Source organism: Vipera ursinii (genome assembly GCF_947247035.1).
Source record: "Vipera ursinii genome assembly, chromosome: 1".
NCBI classification, from domain to species: domain Eukaryota; kingdom Metazoa; phylum Chordata; class Lepidosauria; order Squamata; family Viperidae; genus Vipera; species Vipera ursinii.
Genome location: NC_139512.1, coordinates 69,221,852 through 69,248,155, shown reverse-complemented (window position 1 = coordinate 69,248,155; position 26,304 = coordinate 69,221,852). Strand labels below are relative to the sequence as shown.

The window sequence follows — 26,304 nt, the reverse complement described above, 5'->3', positions numbered from 1 at the left end:
GAAAGCCGAGCAGGGGAGGTTGTTCACGTGACCAGCCGCGTAACGCGACGGCGCCTGTGGCTCCCGAGTGGCGCGTTTGCGGCCTAGTTTCCTTTGCCGGGTCGAGGAGAGCGGAGGGTGTCGGGCCTGTTGTCTGGGGCCGCTGCTTTCGGTGAGAGCGGGGCAATGCCCGTGCAAGCTTATCCTCTGGATAAAGAGCAGGGACCGAGGAGGGATGGGGGGTGGGTTTTGACGACTTGGGGCACCTGTGTCGGGGGCCCTTCAGGAACGGGGCGGGCTGAAGGGTGGCCCTTTTGGAGCTTTTCAAGGGAGGGTTACGACGCGGGCGGGCGCGAGAAGACAAGGGTGTGGATGCTTCCCTCTTTCTTTCAAAAAGCATCACGCTCCGAAAAAGGGATAGAGGGCGATACCGAAAGCCCTCGAAGAGGGCCTGAGAGCCGGGCCCATTCAGACTAGATGTCCTCGCCCGAGCCCATCCTCGTTGGCTTTGCATAGGCAGTTCACCTCAGCGCTTGAGGAGCGCGGCATCCATCGAGAGGTGAATTGCCTGTGTGAGGGGAGGTGGGGGGGGGCCATGGCGAAGCAACCCTCGGCGGGCAAAAAAAAAAAAAAAAAGATCGTTGAAATCTCAAAAGAGATCCAGAAGAATCCTTGGAGGAGGCTTTTTTTTACGCCTGGCAATAGTTTTTCTTTTTTTCTTTTTCTGAAAGCAGGTGGTTTAGGCGGTCTGAGGGCTCGTGGGGTTTTTTTTAAATCACCTTCGGCGTTTCTTGAAATGGTACGGGATCGTCTCACGGTGTATATAGCAGGGGTCTTCAAACTTGGCCCTTTTATGACTTGTGGACTTCAACTCCCAGAATTCCTCAGCCAGCAAAGCTGGCTGAGGAATTCTGGGAGTTGAAGTCCACAAGTCATAAAAGGGCCAAGTTTGAAGACCCCCTGGTGTATAGGATTCCTCACGACCGTTTTAAATAGCAATTAATCCATTCCTGAAAAGCGCGCAGGGCCATCCGTGCATTTATTTATTTATTTTATGGATCTGCCATCTTCTGTGGACGTTTTTAAATAGAGCTTGTAATCTTATATCCGCTTATCTGGAATTAAAGCCAAACTGACTTTTTTTTTTAAAAGGGGGATTGCCCTGTAAATGATATTAAAAAGGTACTCTTAAGCCCCAAAATATTTACCTGGAATGAAATCTAAATGCATTGAGTTTGTAATCCAGAAAAGAGAAGCTGATCTCAGAAAAAAACAGATGGTAAGGTAATGAGAAGCTGTGAGAAGGTAATCTCAGAAAGACAAGGTGGTAAGTTGACTTTAAGGGCACCTTGGGAGTTTAGCTTAAAAATGTGGTTATCCATACATAGCCTGTTAGCCGCTTTAATGTACTTCAAGTTTTAGGTGCTGGATGTAGTTTCCCTAGCTTTTCTCTCCTTGCTTCAGTTAAAATGCCATCAGTTAAAAGAAGAGAAGATGTCAGTTGTGGCTAGGAGGGCCTTTGCACAGTCTTGTGCGCCAATTCCTAGATCAGGAGAGACTGTCCACAATCACTCATGCCTCCCTATCGGACTGCTGTTGAGTAACACACTCTACAAGGTACCCTTGAAGAGTACCTGGAAGTTCAGGTGCAGAATATGTTTCCAGAACATAGTATTCTGCACCTCTGTTCGGCAAGCTGCATATGTTGCCGCTTTGCTTTTGGGTCCAATTCAAGGTGCTGGTATTATCTTTTAAAGCCCTTTGTGGTGTGTGACCAGTTATCTGAGAGACCGCCTGTCCCTCTAAGTACGGTAGAGAATGCAGGCTGTGGGTTCCAACCTCTAGGGATTTACACTTGATGGGTACCAGGAGGCAGGTATTCTCCCTGTTCCAAAAAGTGAGGCAAGGCTCCATCCCTGTTGATGTTCAAGAGGTCCCTCAAGACCTGGCTTTGTTACCAGGCTTTTAAGGAAAGTTAATTTTAGAAATTGCAGAAATGTTTCATAGATTTTATCAATATACCAAAGTAAACAAACCAGAACAATTGTACTACCTGTACTTGAAAATGCCACCTGACACTAACTTCTGTTATTTCCTCAGATAGTTACAAAAATTAATTGGGAACAGATTCTGAGAGGAACAACTGATGAATATAGCTGAATCAGTTGAGTTATTTCAGAAGTATTTTGCTCTTTAATAAGGCCACCTTGTGAACCGCCCTGAGTCCTACGGGAGAAGGGCGGTATATAAGTCTAATAAAGATAAAGATAATGATACATTAAATAATGTTTTATATTGATTAATATAGTTTTTTTTACATAATCAGCTTTTGTGAGTACCGAATTAAATACATTTCTAAAATGGTGCTGTTCAATCAGAAATACAATTTTAATGAAAATGGTGTAACCCGATTTGACTGAATTTAATAGAAATTGTGGCAGCACAGTGTGTATATAGCTATACACTTGCCTTCCTATTTAAACAATTGTAATGCCATCTGTGTAACTGCCTGGAACTATTGTTTTAACCCAGTAATAGAATAATGTCATCCTAAAAGGGGAAGCATGTTAAGGATCTTAATGAAGTTCTTTTTTGTTTGAGACCAAATACAATTAGGTTTGATAGAATTAAACATAACATTATTGGTTACTGGCCCTAAATAGTTTAGAATAAATCATTTTTACAGAACTTGGAGATTTTATAACAGGCAGACACATTTTCTAGTACAGTCAAAAACCTACATTAGTTGATAAGAATGCTTAAAGAGAGATTATTTTTCAATTGTGTGAAGAAGTATCTGGTTATGTCCAGTGAGCTACTGCTGAAGTAGACTATAAAGAGAGAGCTCAAAATAACAATCTCTATGAACTTATATCAAATGCATCTTCCACTAAACTGTTGGAATTACTCTGGATATTTTATTATAACAATAAAGAACATTAGAAGTTTTAGATGGCTGAAGCTTTGTAAATTTTATATAAGTTATATGTTGCTTTAATTTCCTTGTTTTATATTTCCAAAATACTTGGTTGTCTGTTCAAGTGATCCTACTTTTATTATATAAAAATATAAATATAAACTTTTTATATTTAATCTTTGGCACATTGGGAAGGTGTTTTGAAGGATACATTTCAGTTCTGTTATTTTATTCTGTAACATACTAAACTCTAGCTAAATTGTGGAGTTTCAGATTAGATCAGATTCCTTTGCTACCATCATGGCTTGTTTGACAGAAATCAGAAATGAACATTAGAGCAGTGTTTTTCAACCTTTTTTGGGCAAAGGCACACTTGTTTCATGAAAAAAATCACAAGGCACTCCACCATTAGAAAATGTTAAAAAATTTAACTCTGTGCCTATATTGACTATATATAAAGTAATTCTCTTGAATAGGAATCAAATAAACACAAAGAAAGTATTTTATCATTACTTTTCAATTTTTCCCACGGCACACTAGTGTGCCGCGGAACAGTGGTTGAAAAACACTGCATTAGAGCATAAATGTTTTTCTTTGATGTCAGTTTGACAGGCCTCTGTCAGTATTCTGCAAGTGAGAGGGGTTAGTTGTGTGACTCCATCCCTGCTTTATAGTACTAGAGTGAGTGAAGAAAAACTCCTTTCTAGAAACTGGAGACTCAGCAGGCCTCATAGAGAGCCTATGGAGGTATAATTTGTGCTCCAGATGGCCCATCTATGCACCATATTATGAACTTTATGAAAGTATAAATATTTGAGGCAATACATATTTTGATCCAATCTACTATTTATATATATATATAGATATATTATGAATGTTATTCATGTAAAATAGCAAAGCCCTGAGTTTAATTTTTTAGGATTCTCTTGATTTATTTTTAGTGAATAAGTCTAGAAGAGCTGTTATTTCTGTTTATCTTATCTAAATTAATATTTCTTCACACATTAGTAACCTCAGGGGAGGAATATAGAGGCAACTTTGAGAGGAGATTCTCTGTAAGTACTTAGTAATGGATATTTTAAAAGATTCAGTTCTGAATCTGATTGTTCTGTGCTTTTTTTGTTTTGTTTTTAGGTTATTGTTAAAATGTCTTTTCCACCTCACTTAAACCGTCCTCCAATGGGAATCCCAACACTTCCACCTGGAATTCCACCTCCACAGTTTCCAGGTTTTCCTCCACCTGTACCTCCTGGTAAGTTACATCAGAAACTCTTCAAATTAGCCTCATTTTCCCATCACTAATCAATAAATCTTTTTTTAAAGGTAAGTTAAGGAAAATATTCTTCTTTATAAATATAGTTTTCTTGCATTTCTATTTAGTTGGTGTTTTAAAATTGTGGTTGATTCTGGAACAAAAACTTAATATAAACTCTTTTCACAGGGACACCAATGATTCCTGTGCCAATGGGTATTATGGCTCCTGCACCAACGGTAAGCATAATATAAAATACAACTTGTGTAAAAAATTTTAATAGAAATAATTGCAAGATTTGATTAGTTTTATGTCATCTGCCAAAATGACATTAGTGTCTGACAGAAATAATAGCAATTAATAGTAATTACAAAAATATTGAACACTGCTAGCCAGCTGTTGCAAAGCTAGTTCACCCACTGCAGTATACCTTGGATGTGTAAACAGAATGAACTAGCAAACCTAGGCTGCCAGAACTATTCTATGGTAAAAAGCATTGTAGAGATCTATGGCTATGTATGGACATACTCTTCCCCCCCCCCCCAAAAAAAAATTAAAGTGATCATCAAAGATTGATCAGTATAATAGTAGTCGCCTATATTTTGCAAAATTAGAGTCATATTCAGGAACACAGGACTCCCCTTTCTTTGATAAACAGCTTCTATCCTTTGTCTTATATTTGAAACTAGGTTAAACCTAAATCTAACTTTAATTATTGTTTGCAAAATGTCTTGAAATCATTGCTAAATTAGAACTATCATTACCATTGCCCCAATAACCATTGCTGAAGCCAAGAAGGAAAGTGTTTTACAATAAAGAGAAAAAAATGGAGTTTCTTAACTGGCATGCTCCAAATATAAAAGAAAAATCTCTTGTAAAGAATCAAAATTGTACTTGCACTGATCTCCATTTCCAAAAGATCATTCAGTTGTTATAATACAGGGATGGGGAATTTTATGACTGTTGGAGCACTCCCCAATCCTGTACCCAAATTCGGTGGCAAAACTTTGTATCAAAAAGTACATAATAGAGGCACTAACTTTAAAATACACTACTTGGTACTTTAAATATTTCAAATCCCCAAAATGGAGGGGAAAAGCAAATACTGAACCTATTACATGTTTCAGAGCAGTCTAGGGAGCCAAATAATTGTTTTTAATAAAGTTGCTGCCAAATTTCAAAATATGTCCATCTCTATTTTAATTAATACTTTCCAAGTTTAAGGAAAGTTATTCCTCTCAGAGTAGCATTTTAAATATGAAGAAATACGATGTGTAGATTATTTTAAAAAATATAAATTAAAAAGAAATATTCTGAATTTCTGTATAATTTCCTGTTTGGATTACTTTATGTGCAGTTTGATTCTTACAGAACCACCTCAAAAAAATTGCATAAAATAATTTTACCATTTTTAATAATAAATAATGTCCTTCTGTATTTCTGGAATTTTTCTTCTAATGAAGATCTGATAAGAGTTTTTCCTCTTTGAAAATTAACAATAGGAATCTTTTTATTTTCAGGTATTGGTTCCAACTACAGTGTCAATGGTTGGAAAACACATGGGTGTTAGAAAGGAACATCCAGGTCTAAAGAATAAAGAAAATGATGAAAACAGTGGACCCACCACCACTGTCTTTGTAGGCAACATATCTGAAAAGGCGTCTGACATGCTTATACGACAGCTTCTTGCTGTAAGTAACATAACAGTATTGGAACTTAGTCCAGCAGATCTTAATTTGGATATGTTGACATTGTCTGTTTTGTTATACTTGTGTACTGATTTAAAATGTTCTGTTGGCCAAGATTTAAACTTGCAACTTAATGGCACTTGCAATTTGCCACGGAGGAAATTTAATCTTGGCTGTTTGTCGGTATTTTCATATGGTAGTGAAAAATACCTCTCATTTTCTATACTCACACAAAGAATGAACCTCAACTGACTTAGCCATTGAAAAATGATAGTAGTAATTGCAGTCCAAAGTATATAGAATACCCAAAATTATCTCTTGATGCATTTAGCCAATTGAATTTCCATTCCACTACTATTGCCATCATGCCTGGCCCTGAATCCAATAAAGCATCCTTCAGTGGAGCTAGAAATATTGCTCAGCCACGGTCTATGAAATCAGACCTTGTATAATTTTGCAATAGAGTGGATAATTGTTACATGCTGTCAAGACAGAATTGTTTCCTGGTGACTGCATGTATAAATGTTTTAGCAATAAGATTTGGCTATTCCAAGGATAGTCCTGCAATCCACCTTATCTTTTGTTGTCTTTTTTCTTTCTATCTTGCCAATTATACTCATTTTTCCTACATCAGCCTGTGTACTATATTCCTCAGTTTTTGCATGCTGATCATTTGGAAAGAGCATTAGTTTTTACTTGGACCAGGATTGACTGATTCTTGCAGTTCATGGTACTCTGTCCAAATCCATAATTGAATGAATGAATGAACCTTTATTGTCAAAGTACAACCATGTATACATTGAGATTGGCTGAGCCTCCCTTCATGCCCCCACCCCCAACTTACAGTGACACAAACCCTCCATCTTATTACACCATGTGAGCTAATTGCAAACGCACAGGCCTCGCAAGTCAATCATGCATAAAGTTTATAAAATTATTTCCCGTTCAGAAGCCTAACAGCCCATGGATAAAAGCTGTTCTTCAGCCTGTTGGTACGGCTGGCTATACTATATCTCCTACCCGAGATAATTCAAGGCACTCTTATCTTCTTTGTACAATAATTAAATGTATTATTCATTAACAGGAATTAATCTAAAAGGCATTCTTTTAATAAAAACTACTCAGGAAAGGTATTTCTTTGTGATGCATATTCTGCCATTGTCCACTAACATTTATGCCTTTTTAATCAATATTTTTCAGAAATGTGGGTTGGTTTTGAGTTGGAAGAGAGTTCAAGGAGCTTCTGGAAAACTCCAAGGTATGTGTATTTTCTTGTCTTTTTATACACATACACACAGATATATATATACATATACATGCACACACACACATGCACACACGTGTGTGTGTGTGTGTGTGTATATATATATATATATATATATGTATGTATGTATGTATGTATGTATGTATGTATATATGAACATACAAGCTTTGTTAATAAATCATCCCATATTTATTTATTTTATTTATTTGTCATATTTAGGAAGTGCCCATCTCTCTCACAGAGGGACCCCTGGGCAGTGTACAGTAAAATATTAAAAGCATAGAAATCAGTGTGCAAAAATTGAAAGAAGCAGGGAATGTTAAAAATTGATTAAAAGGGGGAGGGGAGGGCTTTCAGTCCGCATTGTCAATAGTAGTGAGAAGAGAAACGTGATAATAGGAGGTCTTACTTGATAATTGTAGTTGGTTTACTGAACTGTTGTTGCACAATGCGGTGGTCTTCAGTGGTTTGCCTTAGTACCATCAGATTGGTGACCATATTCCAGCTGGTCCATTTCCTATCTTATGCAACAACATAAATTACCACATCATTTTTGAAATTATTATTGCAGTTGATTGGCTATTCTGGGGGTTTACTTAAGAAACAGCAACATAGAATATATGCTCCTAATTTAAAACACTTGAATGTATAGCGTTGACCATTTTTTCTAAATATTTAAAACTGTAGTTTATAGAGGTCTTGATAAGACACAATTTATATTGAAAAGCAGTCTCGTGATTGTTGATACATCATTTGCCTATATGACTTTTTAAATTTATATTCTAAATTCTCAATTATTTCTAGCTTTTGGATTTTGTGAATATAAAGAACCTGAATCCACACTACGTGCACTGAGATTGCTACATGATCTCCAGATTGGAGAAAAGAAGCTACTTGTTAAAGTTGATGCCAAAACAAAGGCTCAGCTGGATGAATGGAAAGCAAAAAAAAGGGCATCCAATGGGGTATGTATACAATTAAGAAATATACAAAATAGAAAATAATTGATAGGCATACTTTCCCCATACCTCTTTTGTTGCATTGTTTCTGTTCAGTCTGCTGTGTTGAATTTATGGTTCTTTTGTAGATTAGCTCCACACTACTCCTTTGGCACAATCAGCCAGTCACAATCAAAATGATAATCTGAATAATAGTCATAATTTTGAGCTTGTGCCATTGTGACAAAGAAGTTAATAAATTTTCTGTTCGGAACTTGCGAGCTGTAGAACAGAGAAAGCTCATACAGCAAATCCTTGTTTAGCAACTGCCTTGCTAAGTGACCATCCACAAATTATGTAATAAATGATAGTTTAAAAATCATTTTCTGAGCAATATATATATATATATATATATATATATATATATATATATATATATATATATATATATATATATATATATATATATATATATATATACACTTAAACCCAAGGTTTTGTGCCTGATAATAAACTATTAAGAGTAATGCTGGCAGAGATCCACGAGAGAACTTGTATCTAAAAGGGTAGCAGCAACCAAAGATCTTCGCAACATATCTCTCCCTCTCTTTGTCAAATGGGTTGCTTAGCAATCATGTTGCCAGAACCAATTGCAGTTGCTAAATGAGGACCACCTTTAAAAACTCATGCATTTCAGGTAATCCTGAATAAAAGGAAAATAATTGATATTTCGGTAAGATTTTAAGCTTTTTGTTTTTATGATTTATAGCATATATTTATTTTGAAAGATATAGTAGCCTTAATCAAATTAGTTCTGAATAGCACTTTCACTTTGCAAAGTTATTTTAATGTCACTTATCCAACATACTCTGTTAGCTCTTTCCAAGCTGTTCTTAATATGACAGCTTCTCTGTATGGCAGCTTCTCTGTCACCTACAATCCCTTCCCTCCTCCTTTCCTTGCTTCTAGCTACTGCTGCTTAGTGAGACTTTCCTTTTTCTATTCTTTGTTTCTTCACCTGGCATTTGACTGGATAAACTGTCTTGGAATTTAAGGTGAGAGTCCCTTTGATTTCCTCTCTAAAGAAAAGTTTTAGCAAGCTTTTTTAAGCTCACCAATCCTTTGTTGCCGTTTATTTTAAAGAATTTGAGATAGCATTTAAACAATACCGAATGGGGCAAAATATTTCTTTAAAATTAATATATACATTTATCTTCATAATCGGGTTTTGTTTGCTATTAGGTTGTGGGTAACTGAGATTGCAGTTAGGGTTGCATTGTTGTCTTTAGGAATACGAACATGTGCTAGTTGTTTTATGAGGAATTATGGGAAAAAAGTTAAATTGATTAATTCAGTTTTTATATTTGTAATTGTTATAAGCAGTCTCGTTCACTGAAAATGTTAGAATGTTTTAAATGTATTAGAAACTAAAATGTAAGTTGAAGGAAGAACTGGGGAGGCTTGTTCCAGGTGTTATATAACTTACCTGGAAATTATATTTTAGCAGTGTTTAGAGCACAATATACAGTAGAATGCAAATAACTGCATGTACAATAGCAAATTTATTAATATGTATATGATTACACATTATTATATGTTCAGAAATCAGGTTTTATAAATTTAAAACTAAAGCTCTAAGACAGACATGTCAAACACAAGGCCCGGGGGTCGGATGCGGCCCACGAAGTGGTTTCATGTGGCCCTCAAAGCCATCCTGGAAACAGTGAGGGAATGGCCCCCAGTGCCTTGGCCCTGGCCCAGAGACCCTCAGATCTGTCCCACTCCTGCCCAGGCCCCCATAGGCACCCTTGATGCGAGCGATGTAGAGCTGGCCATGCCCACCCAGTAGGCCATACGCACTCTAGCCATGCCCACCCTGGCCATACCCACCCGGCCCCTTGAGGGCAACCGCAATGCTGATGCGGCCCTCAATGAAATTGAGTTTGACACCCCTGCTCTAAGACAATTTTATCATGTAAGCCACGTGACAAGGTTCATATGAAACCGTGTCTCTAATTTCTGCTTTATTGAAAATAATGTTTGACTATATAGGTAGTCCTCAAGTTAAGACCACAGTTGAGCCCAAAGTTTCTGTTGCTAATCAAGACAGTTAAGTGAGTTTTGCCCCATTTTATGACCTTGCACAGCTGTTAAGTGAACCACTGTATTTGTTAAGTTAGTAGTAAGGTTGTTAAGTGAATCTGGCTTCCTCATTGACTTTGCTTGTCAGAAAGTCACAAAAGGTAATCATGTGACCCCAGGACACTGTAACCCTCATAAATATGAGCCAGTTGCCAAGAGTCTGAATTTTGATCATGTGAGCATGGCGATACTGCAGGGGTTATAAGTGTGGAAAATACCCAGAAGTCACTTTTTTCAGTGCCGTTGTAACTTCAAATGTAACCATTCACTAAATCAATGGTTGTAAGTCGAGGATTACCTATACTGACTTGATTATCCATATACAGAGAAGCTTAGAATTATTATATTATTTGCCACATGGAAAAATTAAGCAAATGCACACCACTTAATCTTGTCTTCAGAGTGTATACTTTATATGAAATGAGTTTCTCTCTTTAAAAGAGTTTTTGCAAAGTTTCAGTATGTGTGTCTTCTGTGAGGAAGGAGGATGAAAAACGGCATCTCCCTCACAGTACTCAAGCTGCAAAGTTAGTAAAGATCATCTGAGTAGTTGTGCAGCACTGCTATTAATTTCTCAGATTTGATATTGTGAGGAATCTAGGGCTTGTTTTGCAGCTGTGTGGCAAAGCAGCTGAAGGACCTTAGGTTTTCATACCCAGTTGTGAACAGCTCCTCCTTTGGCCTTTGCTGCCTCACTTACCGAAGATCACTGGTGCAGTTTTTGGCAGTGGCATCTAAGGGTACATGACACACTTACCTTTCCACAGGAAAACATCCATCCCATAAAGACGCCTAAATCTGACTTTTCGTAAAGGAAAAGCCAGCACATGAGATTGATAGATAGGGGTATGGTAACTATGTTTTTGAAGGGACGCGGTGGCTCAGTGGGTTAGGACACTGAGCTTGTCGATCGGAAGGTCGGCAGTTTGGCGGGTCGAATCCCGAGTGCCGCGTAACAGAGTGAGTGCCTGTTATGCATCCCAGCTTCTGCCAACCTAGCAGTTCGAAAGCACGTAAAAATGCAAGTAGAAAAATAGGGACCACTATGGTGGGAAGGTAACAGCGTTCCGTGCCCCTTTGGCGTCTAGTCATGCCGGCCACATGACCACGGAGACGTCCTCAGAGAAGCGCTGGCTCTTCGGCTTTGAAACGGAGATGAGCACCGCCCCCTAGAGTCGGAAACGACTAGCACACATGTGCGGGGGAACCTTTACCTTTACCTTTTAACTATGTTTTTAGAAATTCCAGCAAAATATTGTCAACAAACCCCCCCACCCCCCCACCCCCCGTTTATAATATATCAGTGTTTTCTATTCTAAACTTGTAGTATAGATACTGTTTCATTTCATGTTCATTGCTTGATGGTTTTGATGCAATAATGGCAATGATTATGTCGCCTTAGCTGTGTAGGGGAAGTAAGAGGGTGAAAATATAAAAGTTTTGTTTGTTTGCCCTTTCCATTATGACATTGTTGTTTATATTGTTTCTTAGAACTCCAGGCCAGAATCTGCAGCCGATGATGATGAAGCCCTTGATGAAGAAGCAAAGAGAAGAGACCAGCTAATTAAAGGGGCAATTGAAGTGTTAATTCGGGAATATTCCAGCGAGCTCAATGCCCCCTCTCAAGAGTCTGATTCTCATCCCAGGAAGAAGAAAAAGGAAAAGAAGGAGGACGTATGTGTTTTGATTTTGGACACAAACAGATTTACTTCATCTCTCCTTATAATAAGGGCCAAATCTTGTGCCAAACATTAGCTCAAAGCATCTGATGAAACCACAAACCAACAAGCCTTGATGTTAGCAGCACTTACATGTTCCATACTGAAATTAAATCAGTTCTAAATGCCAAACCCTGTGGATGATGTAGGTCTGTATACACAAGGGTTGAATTCCCAGACTTGGAGCTGCAGGTTTGATTCAACCTTTCATCCCTTCAAAATTCATTTATTGCAATCATTGAAGATTGTTCTTTGTGATGGAGAGGTGTTTTGACATCTTAAAAGTAAAAGTCCTGCCTATTAATATTTGTTATTTTAAAAGGCCAAAAGCTCTGGGCCATAGGGGTTCACACTGATGTCATAACCACAACGTACCTTCTTTGCTGTCCTGTTTTGATTGTGTTTGTTCACATAAGTGAGAAGCTGTTTGTTATTCTTGGGGGAAAAGCTATGCTGTTATAAAATGGTTTGTTATTATTTGGCTATTAAGCCATCTGACGTCCAGATTTTTTAAGTGTAATTTATGGCAAAGAATGCCATATCCATTTTCCACCTTCTGTGGAAAAAACTAGTCATAATTGGGCTAAAAATAAAATTCACTCTGGGAGAAAGTACTTTGCAAATAGTTGCATGCTTGACTGTAACTCAGTCACAATTAGAGTTAACTGGTGGGGTTTGGCTTGAGTTTGCAGCCCTCCTGCTAAGTTTAATTTTCTTTTACCACTATTGTGTTTGAAAATCAGTACCAAAAAACAATCAGAGTTGTTACACGTTTCCTCTTGCTTTCATGTTTAGCCTCCAGTTAATCTAAGCCTTGTGCTGAAGTTTTTGTTTATCTTAGTTTCTTAAAGATGCTCATTCCCCTAAAATTTATCCAGATGATGGATTATCTTCTGAATATACAGCAACTCTTATAATGGTACTGAGAAAGATAAGTGTTAAAAAAATCACTTCTTGTTAGCCCACTTTACATTAATTGAATATTGAATTTCCTAATGTTTAGATTAGGATTATTTCAAACTACACATTGCTTACATAGCTGAACTTTAAATAAGTGTACTCTTGTTCTTTTCAACTGTTGAGAAGATGGGAGTGCATCCTTCTCCCCCTAGCCAATGGAAGAAAAGCTCTGTATATGGTGGTGGTGGGAAATAAATTGAGGTGTGCGCCATGTAACACTGGGTTGGAGGCACTTTTGTCTCCTTTATTGAATGCTTATGATCACATTTGGTTCCCTTGCCCATTCTGTGGTTGAAAAGATGAGATGAGGGATAATGTGGGAGAATAATGTGAGTGTGGGGAAACAAATGGCAAATCAGATCTGACTCTTGATTTCAGATGTGGGGAACCTCGCTAATTTGCAGTAACTTGGGAACCCCCTTGAGATCATTAAATTTTGCGAATTAGCGAGTAAAGTACAAAATCAAGCTTAAAATATTGCAAAAGGCACTGGCCACTTGTAAACAAGCATAGTTAGCTTGCAAGATTTCTTTAGTATGATAATACTAAAATTGTATCCTACAATTTTAAATGGAGACATACTGGGTGAGGTGGCACCCAATAAACCTTTGTTGAAAAGGAGATCAGTAAAAGGAGAATTAGCGAGGTTCTTCGTAATTTTGCTGAGTCAGACCAAAATTCACAGCAATACAATATTGCTTGTTCTACCAACATACAGAACATTGTTTTTTTTCCGGAGTAGTGTGCAATCTATTCTTTAAAAAAAAAATCTCCGTGGATTTTTCCGCAGATTTTCCGCAGATTTCCAGTGGCCCCACTGATACCTTATCCACTCATCACCAAGGTTCGTTTACATTGTAGGCTTTGACAATGACTATGTTTACTGCTAGTTACCAGATTTGTGACTCGTGTCCATCTAATTTTTTTTTCATTCATTTAACATCAGACTGTGAGGTTTGGTACTGCAGAAGCCCTTTATTTATCTCTTAGAAGACTGGTACAAAACATCTAACCTTCAGTTTTTTCTTTTGGTTCTCCCATTCCTTTGTGCATGGATTTTAATATTTTATTTCTTGTTCTGTCCCCCACCTCTTTTTTCCTTTACAGGAGGATATAAATGCTATAGAAATGGAAGAAGATAAAAGGGACCTGATATCCCGAGAGATTAGTAAATTCAGAGATACACACAAGGTAATATACTTCTTTTTGCAGCTTACGCAAAATTAGGTTATTATAAAACCCAGTTTCAATTCCTTCACCCTTTAGAAAATTTGCAAGGACATTACATATGATTTGTTCATCTTTATAGCAGGAATAATATGTATCTAAAAATTCTCACTGAATGGTCTAATATTTTAGTTAACATTTTCATATTATTGCATTGCAATCTTCTCTCTTTAACACAAATACAATATTTAAAAAAATACCCTTCTACTCTGCTTGTTTTAAAATTAACCCAAAGTGGCTAAAATAACACATACGACCAAATAACTAAATTGGGCTGCCCTTTGAAACACACTTTGATTCCCATAATACTCAGGTAATTGTAAAACATAATTCATACTGTATTACTAAGCCCTATTGCTTAGTTTAAATTTAAGATTAAATTTATTAGCTGAATTGAGAATGGGGGTGAAATAAACTAGGTATTATTTATCAGACTTTACCAAAATATAGATGCATGGAAGAACTGTAAATTCCCATAAAGCTAATCTATTCATTGACCCCCACCATTATGATAGAGATCATATGGTGACTAATGCAAGATGAAAAACACAGCTTGGAAAGTAACATGGAATAGGATGTAAGTATGAGCTTCTGCTTTTTTTATTATGTATGGATGCCCCCTCAGAAAAATATGCAAAGGGGTAACTGGCTTGGAAATGTGTTTGCACAGCAAATTCTACCTCAGGATTCCCACCTAGAGAAGTTTCTGTAATGTGAATTTATTAATGTGTTCTGGTTGGGGAGGGTGGTGCAAGGGTGGAGAAGTGCAAGCTATGCATGCAGTGTATATCTTGATGTTTAGCTTTCCTGGAATAATAACTGTGCATAAAAGCTGGATTACTCCATGCCAGCAAATACATTCACTCCTGACATGGGAATTCTGTTTGCTAATAGCATTTGAATGGTATTAAGGTACAAAATGGTAATGTACATTCTGGTTACAGGTCACGCTTATTTGCATTTCTAACTTTTAAGTAAAAAAAATAGTTATATGTTGCTGGCAATGCACAATATTCCAATATTATTTGGGAATGAGAACCTGAGGATAAGTATTCCGAAGATGTGTGAAACTGGTCATAGTGAAATATGGTCTGATTTCCAAGCCCCAACAAGTAACTAAAATGCAATTAAATGATGTGGTTCAAAAAACAAAAGCAAAATATGCTTCCTGTTTCAGAAGCAATTGGGCATATTTATTGCCTGTGATCTATCTTATTGGAAAACATTTTAATTTACTTTTTGAAATACATGAAATTAATGCTAATATAAAGTGGCCATTTTATATATTGGGTGGGATGATTAAAAAGGGGCTGGCTAGCGAGCACAGTGAACCTTTGCATGTTTTTTGGTTAGAGTTTACAAAAGAATAATCAGACTGTTAGGGTGTCAGCATTGCAGGGGGCGTCCATTTACAGCACAGATGAGTCTGAAGAGAACTTCAGGTAAGATTTTATTATTGTTCTGTCTATACTCTTTGCTCACTACTTCAGCATATCCTTAATTCTTTCTCCATTTCATTTTTACCCCCTTATTTTTTGTTTACATGGAAGCAGCCTATTCAAATTTGTATGAAATAACTGTTGATTTACTATCTGACATCTTAAAGGCCTTCATTTAAAGTTGCTCTTTTTCTTAAGAGCTTTTTAAGTACAGATAAAATTTGATGATTTTTATTGCAACCAGCAGCATAACCAATAGCATTTTATTGGAACAACTAAAATAATCTAAAATATTGGAACAGCTAAAAATAAAGTAAGTATTGCCCATTCAAGTATCTAAACTTTTCTGTAAAAAGTATATAAAATTTGAGGTAAGTTCTACTTTGGAAATTTGATACAGCATATATAAATATGCCTTAATTGATGAAATTATACGAGAGCACTTCATTTAGAAATTAGACTTGCAATGTTCCCACATGTGCACTTTCATCTTTTTCCCTCCTTATAATGGCTGTTTTCTATCATTCTGAAATATCCTTTCATTTGTGAGTTCAATGTATCTAACACCATTTTGCCAGCATTTTATGTTTAGTACTATTTAGCATCATGGTTAGATATATTGATCTCTTGTTTCTTAGTTTTATTACTATGATCTTGTTTGGGTTCTCTGGTCCATGGGTGTGCCCCAGAACACTATCTGACAGGTAAGATTGTTTTTCAAATTGTCTTAAATTATTTGTTGAAAGAGAGAAATATATGCACATTTTGTTGTCCTGATTTATATGGTATTTTGCTGATGGTAAAGTTGATGCCAAAAGGAATGAATTTGCTCTTTCCGTTATTTAAAGTGCATCAGTTACACATAGGGTTTGATCCTTCCTTATACCAGTGCTGGGTCCCTGTACAGAGGGCTCTCCGGAAAGAATAGAAAAGCTCAATTACTCTTTCCTTGGCACACGCAAGGAATTGAGCAGGCCATTCCTCAAAATGGGAAATGTATATATTCCTCTTATCTTCCCATCCATATTCTTCAGTTGTTCAGAGAGTACAAATTGAATATTTCCTTTACCAAGTGTTGAGGGCAGACTGGATGGAAATATGAGAGCCATATATAAGCCTTCCATTCTGAAAATAGCTTGTACATTAAATGTGTGTACCAAGGAGAGAATGAGTGTGAAAAGGGATACTGTGATGCTCTCTGTGGCATCCCTCTAGGCACAACACTTGTACAAGGAAGAATCATGCCCCTAAAGTTCTGGCATCCATCAGGCTGATTATTGGCTTACGGGTTGGGGGGGTTTTTTGGTTTACTTGTGAACCATGTACTTGCTCTTCCTCCCAGAAATATAGCTTGTAGGCAAGGTTAATCCAGTGTTGGCGGTCCATGTCCTAGCACAGCATCTGTAAGTTAACACACACCAATTGCTTCCAAGGATGGATTTGTCTATTAATGAGATTAAATTTTTCTGTTATCTTCATGGGAGTTTTAGTAGTAGTAGTAGTAGCGACTTTTTCAATAAAGAAATGTACTTTTATAGAAATTCAGTAACATATAGTCTTTTTATAATCCCTTTGTGATTTCCAACCTTTTCCTTCCTGCAGACCCTTTGAATGAGAATCAAATCAGTGATTTTTTTAAAAAAACAACACAGAAGTATTGTGATTGTAAACATGTTCAAAACTATACAGTCATATTCTCCACTATAAAATTAGAAATTGCTTTATTCTCCAAGTTTAGAGAGAATAAAAATTTGACTAAATGTGACATAATCCGCTATTAAGCTTCTGTTAATATCACTAAATTGTCTATGTGAATTGGATGAATTTTGCTGCATAAAAATGTAATCTTGTTTAGGGTCAAAGTATTTTTCATTCTCTGAACTATTATAGGCAATGTATTCATGTAGTAATCAGTACGGAGGGGACAAGCATTGCTTTTCTATTCAAGGTTGGAGATTGCTGGCCTGCTAGGTAAATAACTTGCACGAAATCTATCTTATGAATGCAAAACTTTGTTTTCATCACTATGAATTGAAAGCAAACTATATGTTGAATTATCAGTGATCTTGATATTCTTGTTAGCGGATTTTAGTATTGTGGGGTGGGGTTTCCGAATCTAGTTACGAACTAACTTGGAAAATCCTCTTGGTTTCTAGAAATTGGAGGAGGAAAAAGGCAAAAAGGAGAAAGAAAGACAAGAAATTGAAAAAGAACGGCGTGAAAGAGAGAGGGAACGGGAACGCGAAAGAGAAAGAAGGGAACGTGAAAGAGAGAGGGAGAGGGAGCGTGAACGAGAGAAGGAGAAAGAGCGGGAACGGGATAGAGATCGGGATCGCACTAAAGACAGAGACCGAGACAGGGAAAGAGATCGAGACAGAGACCGTGAAAGAAGCTCAGACCGGAATAAAGATCGGAGCAGGTCTAGGTAAATATTGCAATACAATAAATACTTAATAACTTGGTAATGTTTTTTTAAGGCAACTATTCTAAATGTATACAGTAAATGGCATCGTTTATTGTTTTTAACACTGTAAGCTACCCAGAGTCACCTCGTGATGAAATGGGCGGAAAACAAATTTAATAAATAGTAAATAATAAATAATAGCAGATGATGTCTAAAGTATTATAACTTGAGCCCCACTTTGACACCTTATCTCTTTGGTATCATCACAGAATTAATTGATAAAGCCATACAAGGAAGAACTGTTGATTTTTCTGTGGGAATGCAATTTCAGCAGATTTCTATTCATTTCTATTGTTCTGAGGTTATTTGCCCAACCTTTTTTGTGGAAAAATGGAAAAGAAATAATGGAGATGCTGGTCAATCCCTGATTTCTTTAAAGAGGGGAGTGGATGGGGAATCCTACCACTTTGTGGAGGGTAATGTCCTCTCCTGTTCCTGACACAAGGGGGAAAAATCCCCTCTTCTTAAATAAGTATTCTTTATCATGATTTTACTCTTTTTACCCTGGGTACTGGCATGGGAATGGGGCAGAATTTAAGACTCAGAAAGATAAGTATCTATATTTTGTTAACAAAAAGAATGCAAATTAAAGGGGTGAAATTACTGTAGAAAACATTCACTTTAAAAGAGAGATTTTGCATGAGGTATAGGGTTGCAATTTCTCATCTTCTATACTTTTCTTTCCCATGAAATTGAGGATCTGCTAGTATCTCCCTTTCCAGGTTTTCCAGCTTTCCATAACATATAGTTAAACATAAAATGGATATGCAAGACAGAATCAAAATAGCCAGAAATGTACAAATCTATGTTTCAGATATGGAGTAGATGTTCTTCCCAGCTCAATCAGGTATGCACAACTTTTCCCCAGGTCAAGACCTGAACTAGGCCTGCAAAGATATCCTGCAGTTATATTCCAAAAATAGTGCGGGTGTACAAAACCTTAATTTGATTTAGTTAAGTTACATCTTACACTTAATTAAAACAGAGCTAATTGAGTTATTGTCTCTTATGTATTTAATAAGTTTCTATTCCTGTCATGTTAAAAATTACAGTAGCAGCTCTTACAGGCTTCACTTGCAGCTTTAGGTTCTGGATCTTTGTTATAAAGCATGGTTTACACACTGGGAGTTGGGTTCACATAGTTCCACTCTAGAGTTTCTTTAGATTCTAAATTGACTTATAGCTTTAGCTTTTCCAAACTGCACTGCTTCCTATGATCTGTTTATGTTGACAGTTCACAGCTATTTCCCCCTAAATTTAACTTTTTCTTCCTTAAATCTTCTTTCTCCCAATTCTTCTGATGATCTGTTCCTAATAGTCTGACATGTCTCTCATCTGTGTCCCCTTTGATTCAGTTTTCTTTGCAATTCACAGTTTATTGGGGATACAATTTGGGAACTTCCTCTTAATTGGCTTTTAGCTTGGCCATATCAGTCATCCCTAAGCTCACACAGAGACAAATGCTCAGTGTGCTCGTTAACTGGGATATTCATTGACTGAAACCTCCAAACCTGTATCAGAGAGAATTTAAAACTGTTCAGCTAGTACACAGGTCTGCAACCCGCGGCTCCGGAGCCGCATGTGGCTCTTTCAGCCATCTCCTGCGGCTCCCAGTCCTCTGCCATGTGCAGTCCAAAAAAAAAAAAAGTGGGACTAAAAAAGTTCAACCACTCAATTCAAATATGCAGGGTAGGTGCATATCTCGCCTTGGCTCCACTCTTCAGTCAAACCCTGTTCTGCGCATGCGCCCATGTACGCGCATGTGCACACATTTTTTGCGGCTCCCAGTTTTTCCTTTTGTGAGGGAACCGGTTCCGAGTGGCTCTTTCACTGTTTCAGGTTGCTGACCCCTGAGCTAGTATGTCTCCCCTCAACAGTTTTTTTTCTGTGAATTGACACTTGAACCTCTTTAATGACCTAAATATTTCCATGCAAATGCCAACTCTAAAAGGTGAAATTGCTACAATCGGAGTGATCCTGTGGTATGTATAGATGGGTTTAATAGAAGTTTGAGTTTCTTATTAGTTACAGGGCGCTCTAAATTGTTAAATATGACATTTAGTGCTACTTTGGGGGCTTTTTGTGTAAAACGATTTAATCGGACCCAAGTATTCCTTTGTTGCTGTGTTTCTACAGAGAGAAAAGCAGAGACAGAGAGAGAGAACGGGAAAGAGAACGGGAGAGGGAACGGGAGAGAGAGCGGGAGAGGGAAAGAGAACGGGAACGGGAACGAGAAAAGGACAAGAAAAGAGATAGAGAAGAAGATGAAGAAGATGCCTATGAACGGCGGAAACTAGAAAGGAAACTACGGGAAAAGGAAGCAGCTTATCAAGAGGTATCTACGGGAGTTGCTGAAAAGTTCCTAATTCAAATGGAAGGAGGGATGGTAGAATATAATACCGTATCCCATGTTACCTGTTTTCCAGGATAATGTTCCTTTTCAACGGGAAACTCCACTTATGAATGAGGTCTAACATAAATGTTAGATATTATTTACATTCAGACCTATATATTAGATATCATTAAATAATATTTTCCTTGAATGAATTTTTGCGTATTTCCTGCATATGCTATCAATGTTCTTCTAATAATTTGTACGTTCTTTTTTTCTGCTGGAATACAAAGTTGAGGCTGATACAATTATTTGATTTAAATTAAATATGGTTGATTTTGCTGTTTCCAAACTGAAATATGGAACTATTCAATTCCTGGGTGAACGGAGAAATAATGGAAAAGTTGTGTGTTTCAGCGTCTTAAAAACTGGGAAATCAGAGAACGGAAGAAAGCTAGAGAATATGAAAAAGAAGCTGAGAGGGAAGAAGAAAGAAGACGGGAAATGGTAAGGGATTTATTACATTACCAGGGTTCTTATTAGATATTAAATTTCTCTGCTGGGTATGAAAATATTATAGTGAATGTTTTATTTGTCTAAGGCAGTAATATCATAAATAAATTAGGAGTTTTTAAGTATACACGGTATTGAAAGCTTTACTTGTGCATATATTTATTTAGGCTTTACGATATGAGCTTTGGAAAAGGCTCACAAACATCAGTCTATTCAAAATTGTGGGTAATTTGAGGACCCTTAATACCTTAGGACAGGCTTGTCAAACTGCCTGCCTCATAGTGAAACCACGCCCACCCCATTGCTGACAATGGCAAAAAAAGTCGTGATATGTCGCGACTCATCACGTGATGTTGCGAGTGTGATACCCCTGCTTTAGGACATCTAGAGCAGGGCTTTTCAACCTTTTCACCTATTGTACCACTTTTAGGATATGGCAACATCCCAGTACCACCATTTGCCTAGGAAGGTGTCAAAAACTTGGTGACCCCCCCCCAAAAAGGAAAAAAGTGATGAAGTACAGGTAGTCCTTGACTTACAACAGTTCGCTTAGTGACTGTTCGAAGTTACAATGGCACTGAAAAAAGTGCCCCCCAAGGCACAGCTGAGCAAGACACCTGCCCGCCCGGCTGCGTTCTTCCTCCTGTCGGAGGTTTTCATTGTTGTGAGCATTTCTGTTGAGGATTGGCAGCGGGGGTGGGGATTTGATTTTTATTTTCCCCCTCTCGGCTGGGTGGTTGTAGCAGGTTTTGGTCACTTCACATGTTCCTGGGAGACTGACCATCATAAATATGAATCAGTTGCTAAGCATCCGAATGTAAATCACAAGACCCTGGGTATGCTGCAAAATTCCAGCTGATCGGTGCTTCTTCTGGGCTCAGCAAAAGTGCCAGGATCAGCGCCGAGCTCCAGCTGGAGCCTGGCGCTGATCCTGGCGCTTCCACTGAGCCCTGACAGCCCCGAAGAAGCACTGATCCTGGCGCTTCTGCTGAGCCCTGCAGCTCCAGCCATCTCTCGCTTAGGCTTGTGCAATGCTGCCACTGATTCAGCTCATTCCCCTCCCCGGTTACCACTTTTCTAGGATGGTCGGGTATCACCTGCCAGGTGCCAATGTACCACAGGTGGTACCCGTACCACTGGTTGAAAAGCTCTGATCTAGAGTATTTCCCATTGCTTCATAGGAAACAAACAAATCTTCCCTGGTACACTTAAATTTCCAGGGAACAACTTTCTAGAGAACAAAAGAATGTGGATCATTTTGGTTTGCACTTGAGTATTGCTTTAACCTATCCTTTCCTAACTTAATGCTCTCTAGATATGCTGGATAAAAATTTCCATTAACTGCAGCCAGGATAATCATTGCCTACAGTGGCTGGTTATAATCCAGCTATTGTCTTACACATGAAGAATGCCAGGCTGAGGAAGGCAGCTTTATCCCTTTGTCATCTTTTGCAGTGACTGCATGTAATCTGATTAGTCCAAAAAAGTTTTTTTTTTATATGATCAGTTTAAGATTGAAAATATTGCCTAGGTCAGGGGTTCCAATCCCCGGTCCGTGGACCGGCACCAGTCTGCAGCATGCCAGCATCTGGGCAACGCAAACAAGCATGCAGGCAGCACGCAAAACCTCGCCCCCTCTGGTTCATGGTGCCCAAATGTTTGTGGGGTGCTGACTTAGATAGCTTTCACTTGCATATTTTTCTGGTTCTTGCTGTCCCTTATGGTTAATTTAAAACTTTAGAGGGTGTTCTTCTTACTGTATTGTATCTTTGACTTTATTCTAAGAAAAATGTATAATATCTCCTTTTTATTTTTGGTAGGGATCTAAAATAATCTATATTTCTAAATAATGTGTTAAAGATGAAATCCTTAAATTTTTCTGATGGCCTATACCTATGAAAATAATTTATGTTATAAATCTGGTAACAAATTATTTCTTGTATCAGGATACAAATGAATTCTAAGCATACTTCATAGAAAGAAAGTCACATTTGAATTCTGTGATTTTTTCTAAATAAGCATGCCTAGCATTGCACTTTAAAATTTAAAAGCTTTCCTCTTAGCTGCACAGGTAATTAGCAGCATAAATATATCTGTATATCATTACCATGCTAATATACATTATCAAAATAAAGCAGATTGTTCAGTAGATTAATTTTTAGGCAAAACAGGAGAAAAAAAGGAATCTACAGAAAGGAGACTCACATGATTATTAAGGATTAAAATGAATAAGCCTTTAATCAAAATGGAGAAATAGAAGTTAAGGTTAAAGGGGCCGGTGCTCATCTCCGTTTCAAAGCCGAAGAGCCAGCGCTTGTCCGAGGACGTCTCCGTGGTCATGTGACCGGCATGACTAGACGCCAAAGGCGCTCGGAGCAGTTACCTTCCCACCGTAGTGGTCCCTATTTTTCTGCTTGCATTTTTACGTGCTTTCGAACTGCTAGGTGGGCAGAAGCTGGGACGAGTAACAGGCGCTCACTCTGTTACGCGGCACTCGGGATTCGACCCGCCAAACTGCCGACCTTCTGATCGACAAGCTCAGCGTCCTAACCCACTGAGCCACCGCGTCCCCAGATTGTAATTGCTATTGTATTAATCAGTTTTGTTTCTCCCATAGTTTTGGAGAAATCTACCTATCTTCTTTTTTTTAAGTGAAAGTTCTTCAGGAAATATAGCTAGCCATAGAAATATTTTTGTCTTGATCTTTCAAGATTACGATTTGGATGGTTAAAGAAATATGGAAGTAAACATAGGTGTGCTCCTAGATATTTTGTATAGCAGCAAATGTAGATTACTTAGATGGCGTAAAGTACCTGCTTTTATATTCAATAATCTTTTAGATTCTTTTCCCCCCCCAAATGGGCAGATTTTAAAAACAGGTTTCTAAAACTCAATGGTATGATGAAACCTTGATCTACCAGAATTTAATGCAAAGGACTTTTCCATACATTAAATTTACATCATTACATACATAATGATATTATCCAAATGTGTAAATCTCCACAATGCCCTACTTTCCAACTCAGTAGCCTTTCCTCCATGATGAACTCTCCTTTCCTGCCTTTGAATTTGTCCCTCAAAAGGTGATTTCATAGTATATGCATCAATAACTAGAAATAATCAGGTACTAACGAAATAATGTATTCACTTCTCATAGGCAAAAGAAGCTAAACGTTTGAAAGAATTTCTAGAAGATTATGATGATGACAGAGATGATCCCAAATATTATAGGTAAGTTAATGAGGACTATTATCCTCATTAATTTTTATTGGTAAAGCAAGGGACCGAATAGTGAACTGTTTCTGAAATAATGTAGGTTTTCCTGTTCTTTCTGAAAATGGATACATTATTTAATATTTTAAATATTGTTCAACCTTTTTAAAAAGTATAATTGTTTAATTTGCTGTCAGTGTGAACTTAACCGATTTTAGTGTAATCAATTGAAGCTGGAATTTTAGTTGTAATTGTTGCAGTTGTAAGTTAAGGCACCATGTGACAAAGTTTGATTTTATGAGTTTTTACAATGGTCATAAAGTGAGTCACTGCGGTCATTAATATTAATATGACCACAGTGGCTGGGGCAATCGTAACTTTGAGGATGTTTTTTAAATTCATTGTAATTTTAACTGGCCATACGTCGAGGATTACCTGTAAGAAATAATTCCTTCAAAATTACAGGTAAAGGTAGATCTTGACTTATCATCATTCATTCAAAGACTCTTCAAAGTTACGGTGGAGCTGAATAAATCGTGGTTGATTAGTCCTAGGAGTTCTATACATTCTAGCACTCCTATGGTCATGTGATTGGGTTATGGGTACTTGGCCACTAGCTCAGACATAAAACCAGTTGCACACCCCAGTCGTGTGATTGCCATTTGCCACCTTCCCTGCTGGCTTCCCAGAAAGTCAAGGGGATGCCTAAAGGGAAGGTTGCAAGTTATTGAGGTAAGTTTTCCCCAACTGTACAGGCTCCCCCAGCCCCAGCTCCTGCTACACTGGCCTCAGGCATCCCATACACCTCTGGGTCTCACTGCACCTCCCTTGTGCACCTCCCCTGGGCTTTGCTGCACCACCCCTATGCATCCTACCTGAGCCTTGCCACCCTTACACGTTTCCCATACCCTCCCCGATCCTCACTGCACCACCCTTGTGCACCCTAATGCACCTTTGCCAGATATCCTTCATGCACCTCCTCGTGTCTTCTCTCACCCAGTAGTAGCTACGTATCTGCCTGCCAGCCTGCTTACAAGCCACAGGACACTTGCAACCTCCTGCTGGCTTCCCCACTCAGTTGATGTGGGAAGCTGGCAGAAAGTTGCCTAATGGCTACTGGGTCCAGTTAATAACAAAAACCAATCACCTTGATTTGTGATGGAAATTCCAGTCCCAACTGTTACTTGTAGTCCTCAAGTTAATGACCATTCATTTAGCAACCATTTGAAGTTACAGCAGTATTGAACAAATGGAAATGCATTTATGTCTTTTTGGCTGACCCTGCCGCCCTGCACTCGCTAGTCCTGCCACCCTGCAATCACTGACCCAGCTGGCCTTGCCACTCCCAGTAAACCTTCACAGTCACCTTTCTGTCGCTGCTGCTATGGCGCACCCAGACTAGCCCTCTGCTAGGCAGCAGCTGGCCATGCCAGGTCTTCTTCCTGAGGATTCATTTGTCCCTTGTCTTTTTGAAAGGCTTCTGCCTCAGCCGCAGCAGGAAGAAGAGAGTGAAAGTCAGCTAAAGGCAAGAGCACAGGGTGGTGAGGATGGCAGGGCCAGTGATCATTGGGCAGCAACACAAATTCCAATCCCAGTTGTCATCATAACTCGAGCACTACCTATAAAGATTAAAGATGAAAAATTCATAATGAAAGATTTGGCATTGTTGTCTTCACAGCTATATATTGCCTTCAAAATCAGAGATGGTTAAATAACTTTTGCTCTCCCCCCCAAACTTCAGAAATGTTCAGCTTCAGCACTATATGCCAGTCATCAGATTCATATTTTGCACTAAGCCAACATTTGGCTACATTATGTGGAATAAAATACAATTGACTGCTACACTGCCATAAACCATATAAACCAGGGCACAGAATGCTTGAAGAAGTAGACTTTTGGGGCTGATCAAACAGACCACTCTTAATTCAGATTCTGAATAGAGGAGTTCGATTCATTCATCTTTCGACAAATATTAACGGAGGTGTTTGGGATTGCATGAATTTGTAAATCAAAGTGAATATGCTGTATGTTTCAGGGGAAGTGCTCTGCAGAAGCGATTGCGAGACAGGGAAAAGGAAATGGAAGCGGATGAACGGGATCGAAAGAGAGAAAAGGAAGAATTAGAAGAAATTAGACAACGTCTTCTTGCAGAAGGGCATCCAGATCCTGATGCAGAGTTACAAAGGGTAAGAATTTTTTTTGGAATTAATAATACACATTGGATTCCATATATTTGTAAACAATAGTATGTCAGTACA

General features: G+C 38.0%; 1 protein-coding gene across 4 annotated transcripts; it reads left to right on the top strand.

The window, feature by feature from the left end:
* The first annotated feature begins 22 nt into the window (after window positions 1–22).
* RBM25 (RNA binding motif protein 25) lies at window positions 23–26,304 on the top strand. 4 transcript variants are annotated; one of them, XM_083372055.1, is made up of 15 exons: window positions 23–151; window positions 4,031–4,148; window positions 4,338–4,387; window positions 5,669–5,839; window positions 7,037–7,094; window positions 7,905–8,065; window positions 11,672–11,854; window positions 13,649–13,702; window positions 13,966–14,049; window positions 17,681–17,949; window positions 18,803–18,835; window positions 20,125–20,323; window positions 20,738–20,827; window positions 23,991–24,064; window positions 26,082–26,304. In XM_083372055.1, exons 2-15 carry the CDS (start codon window positions 4,043–4,045, stop codon window positions 26,290–26,292), a joined length of 1,743 nt encoding a protein of 580 aa, XP_083228181.1. In that variant the 5' UTR covers window positions 23–151; window positions 4,031–4,042; the 3' UTR covers window positions 26,293–26,304. The 4 variants fall into 4 exon arrangements, with proteins under 4 accessions (XP_083228181.1, XP_083228184.1, XP_083228183.1 ...); XM_083372058.1 differs by lacking the exon at window positions 13,649–13,702; XM_083372057.1 differs by lacking the exon at window positions 18,803–18,835 and having other exon boundaries at window positions 24–151.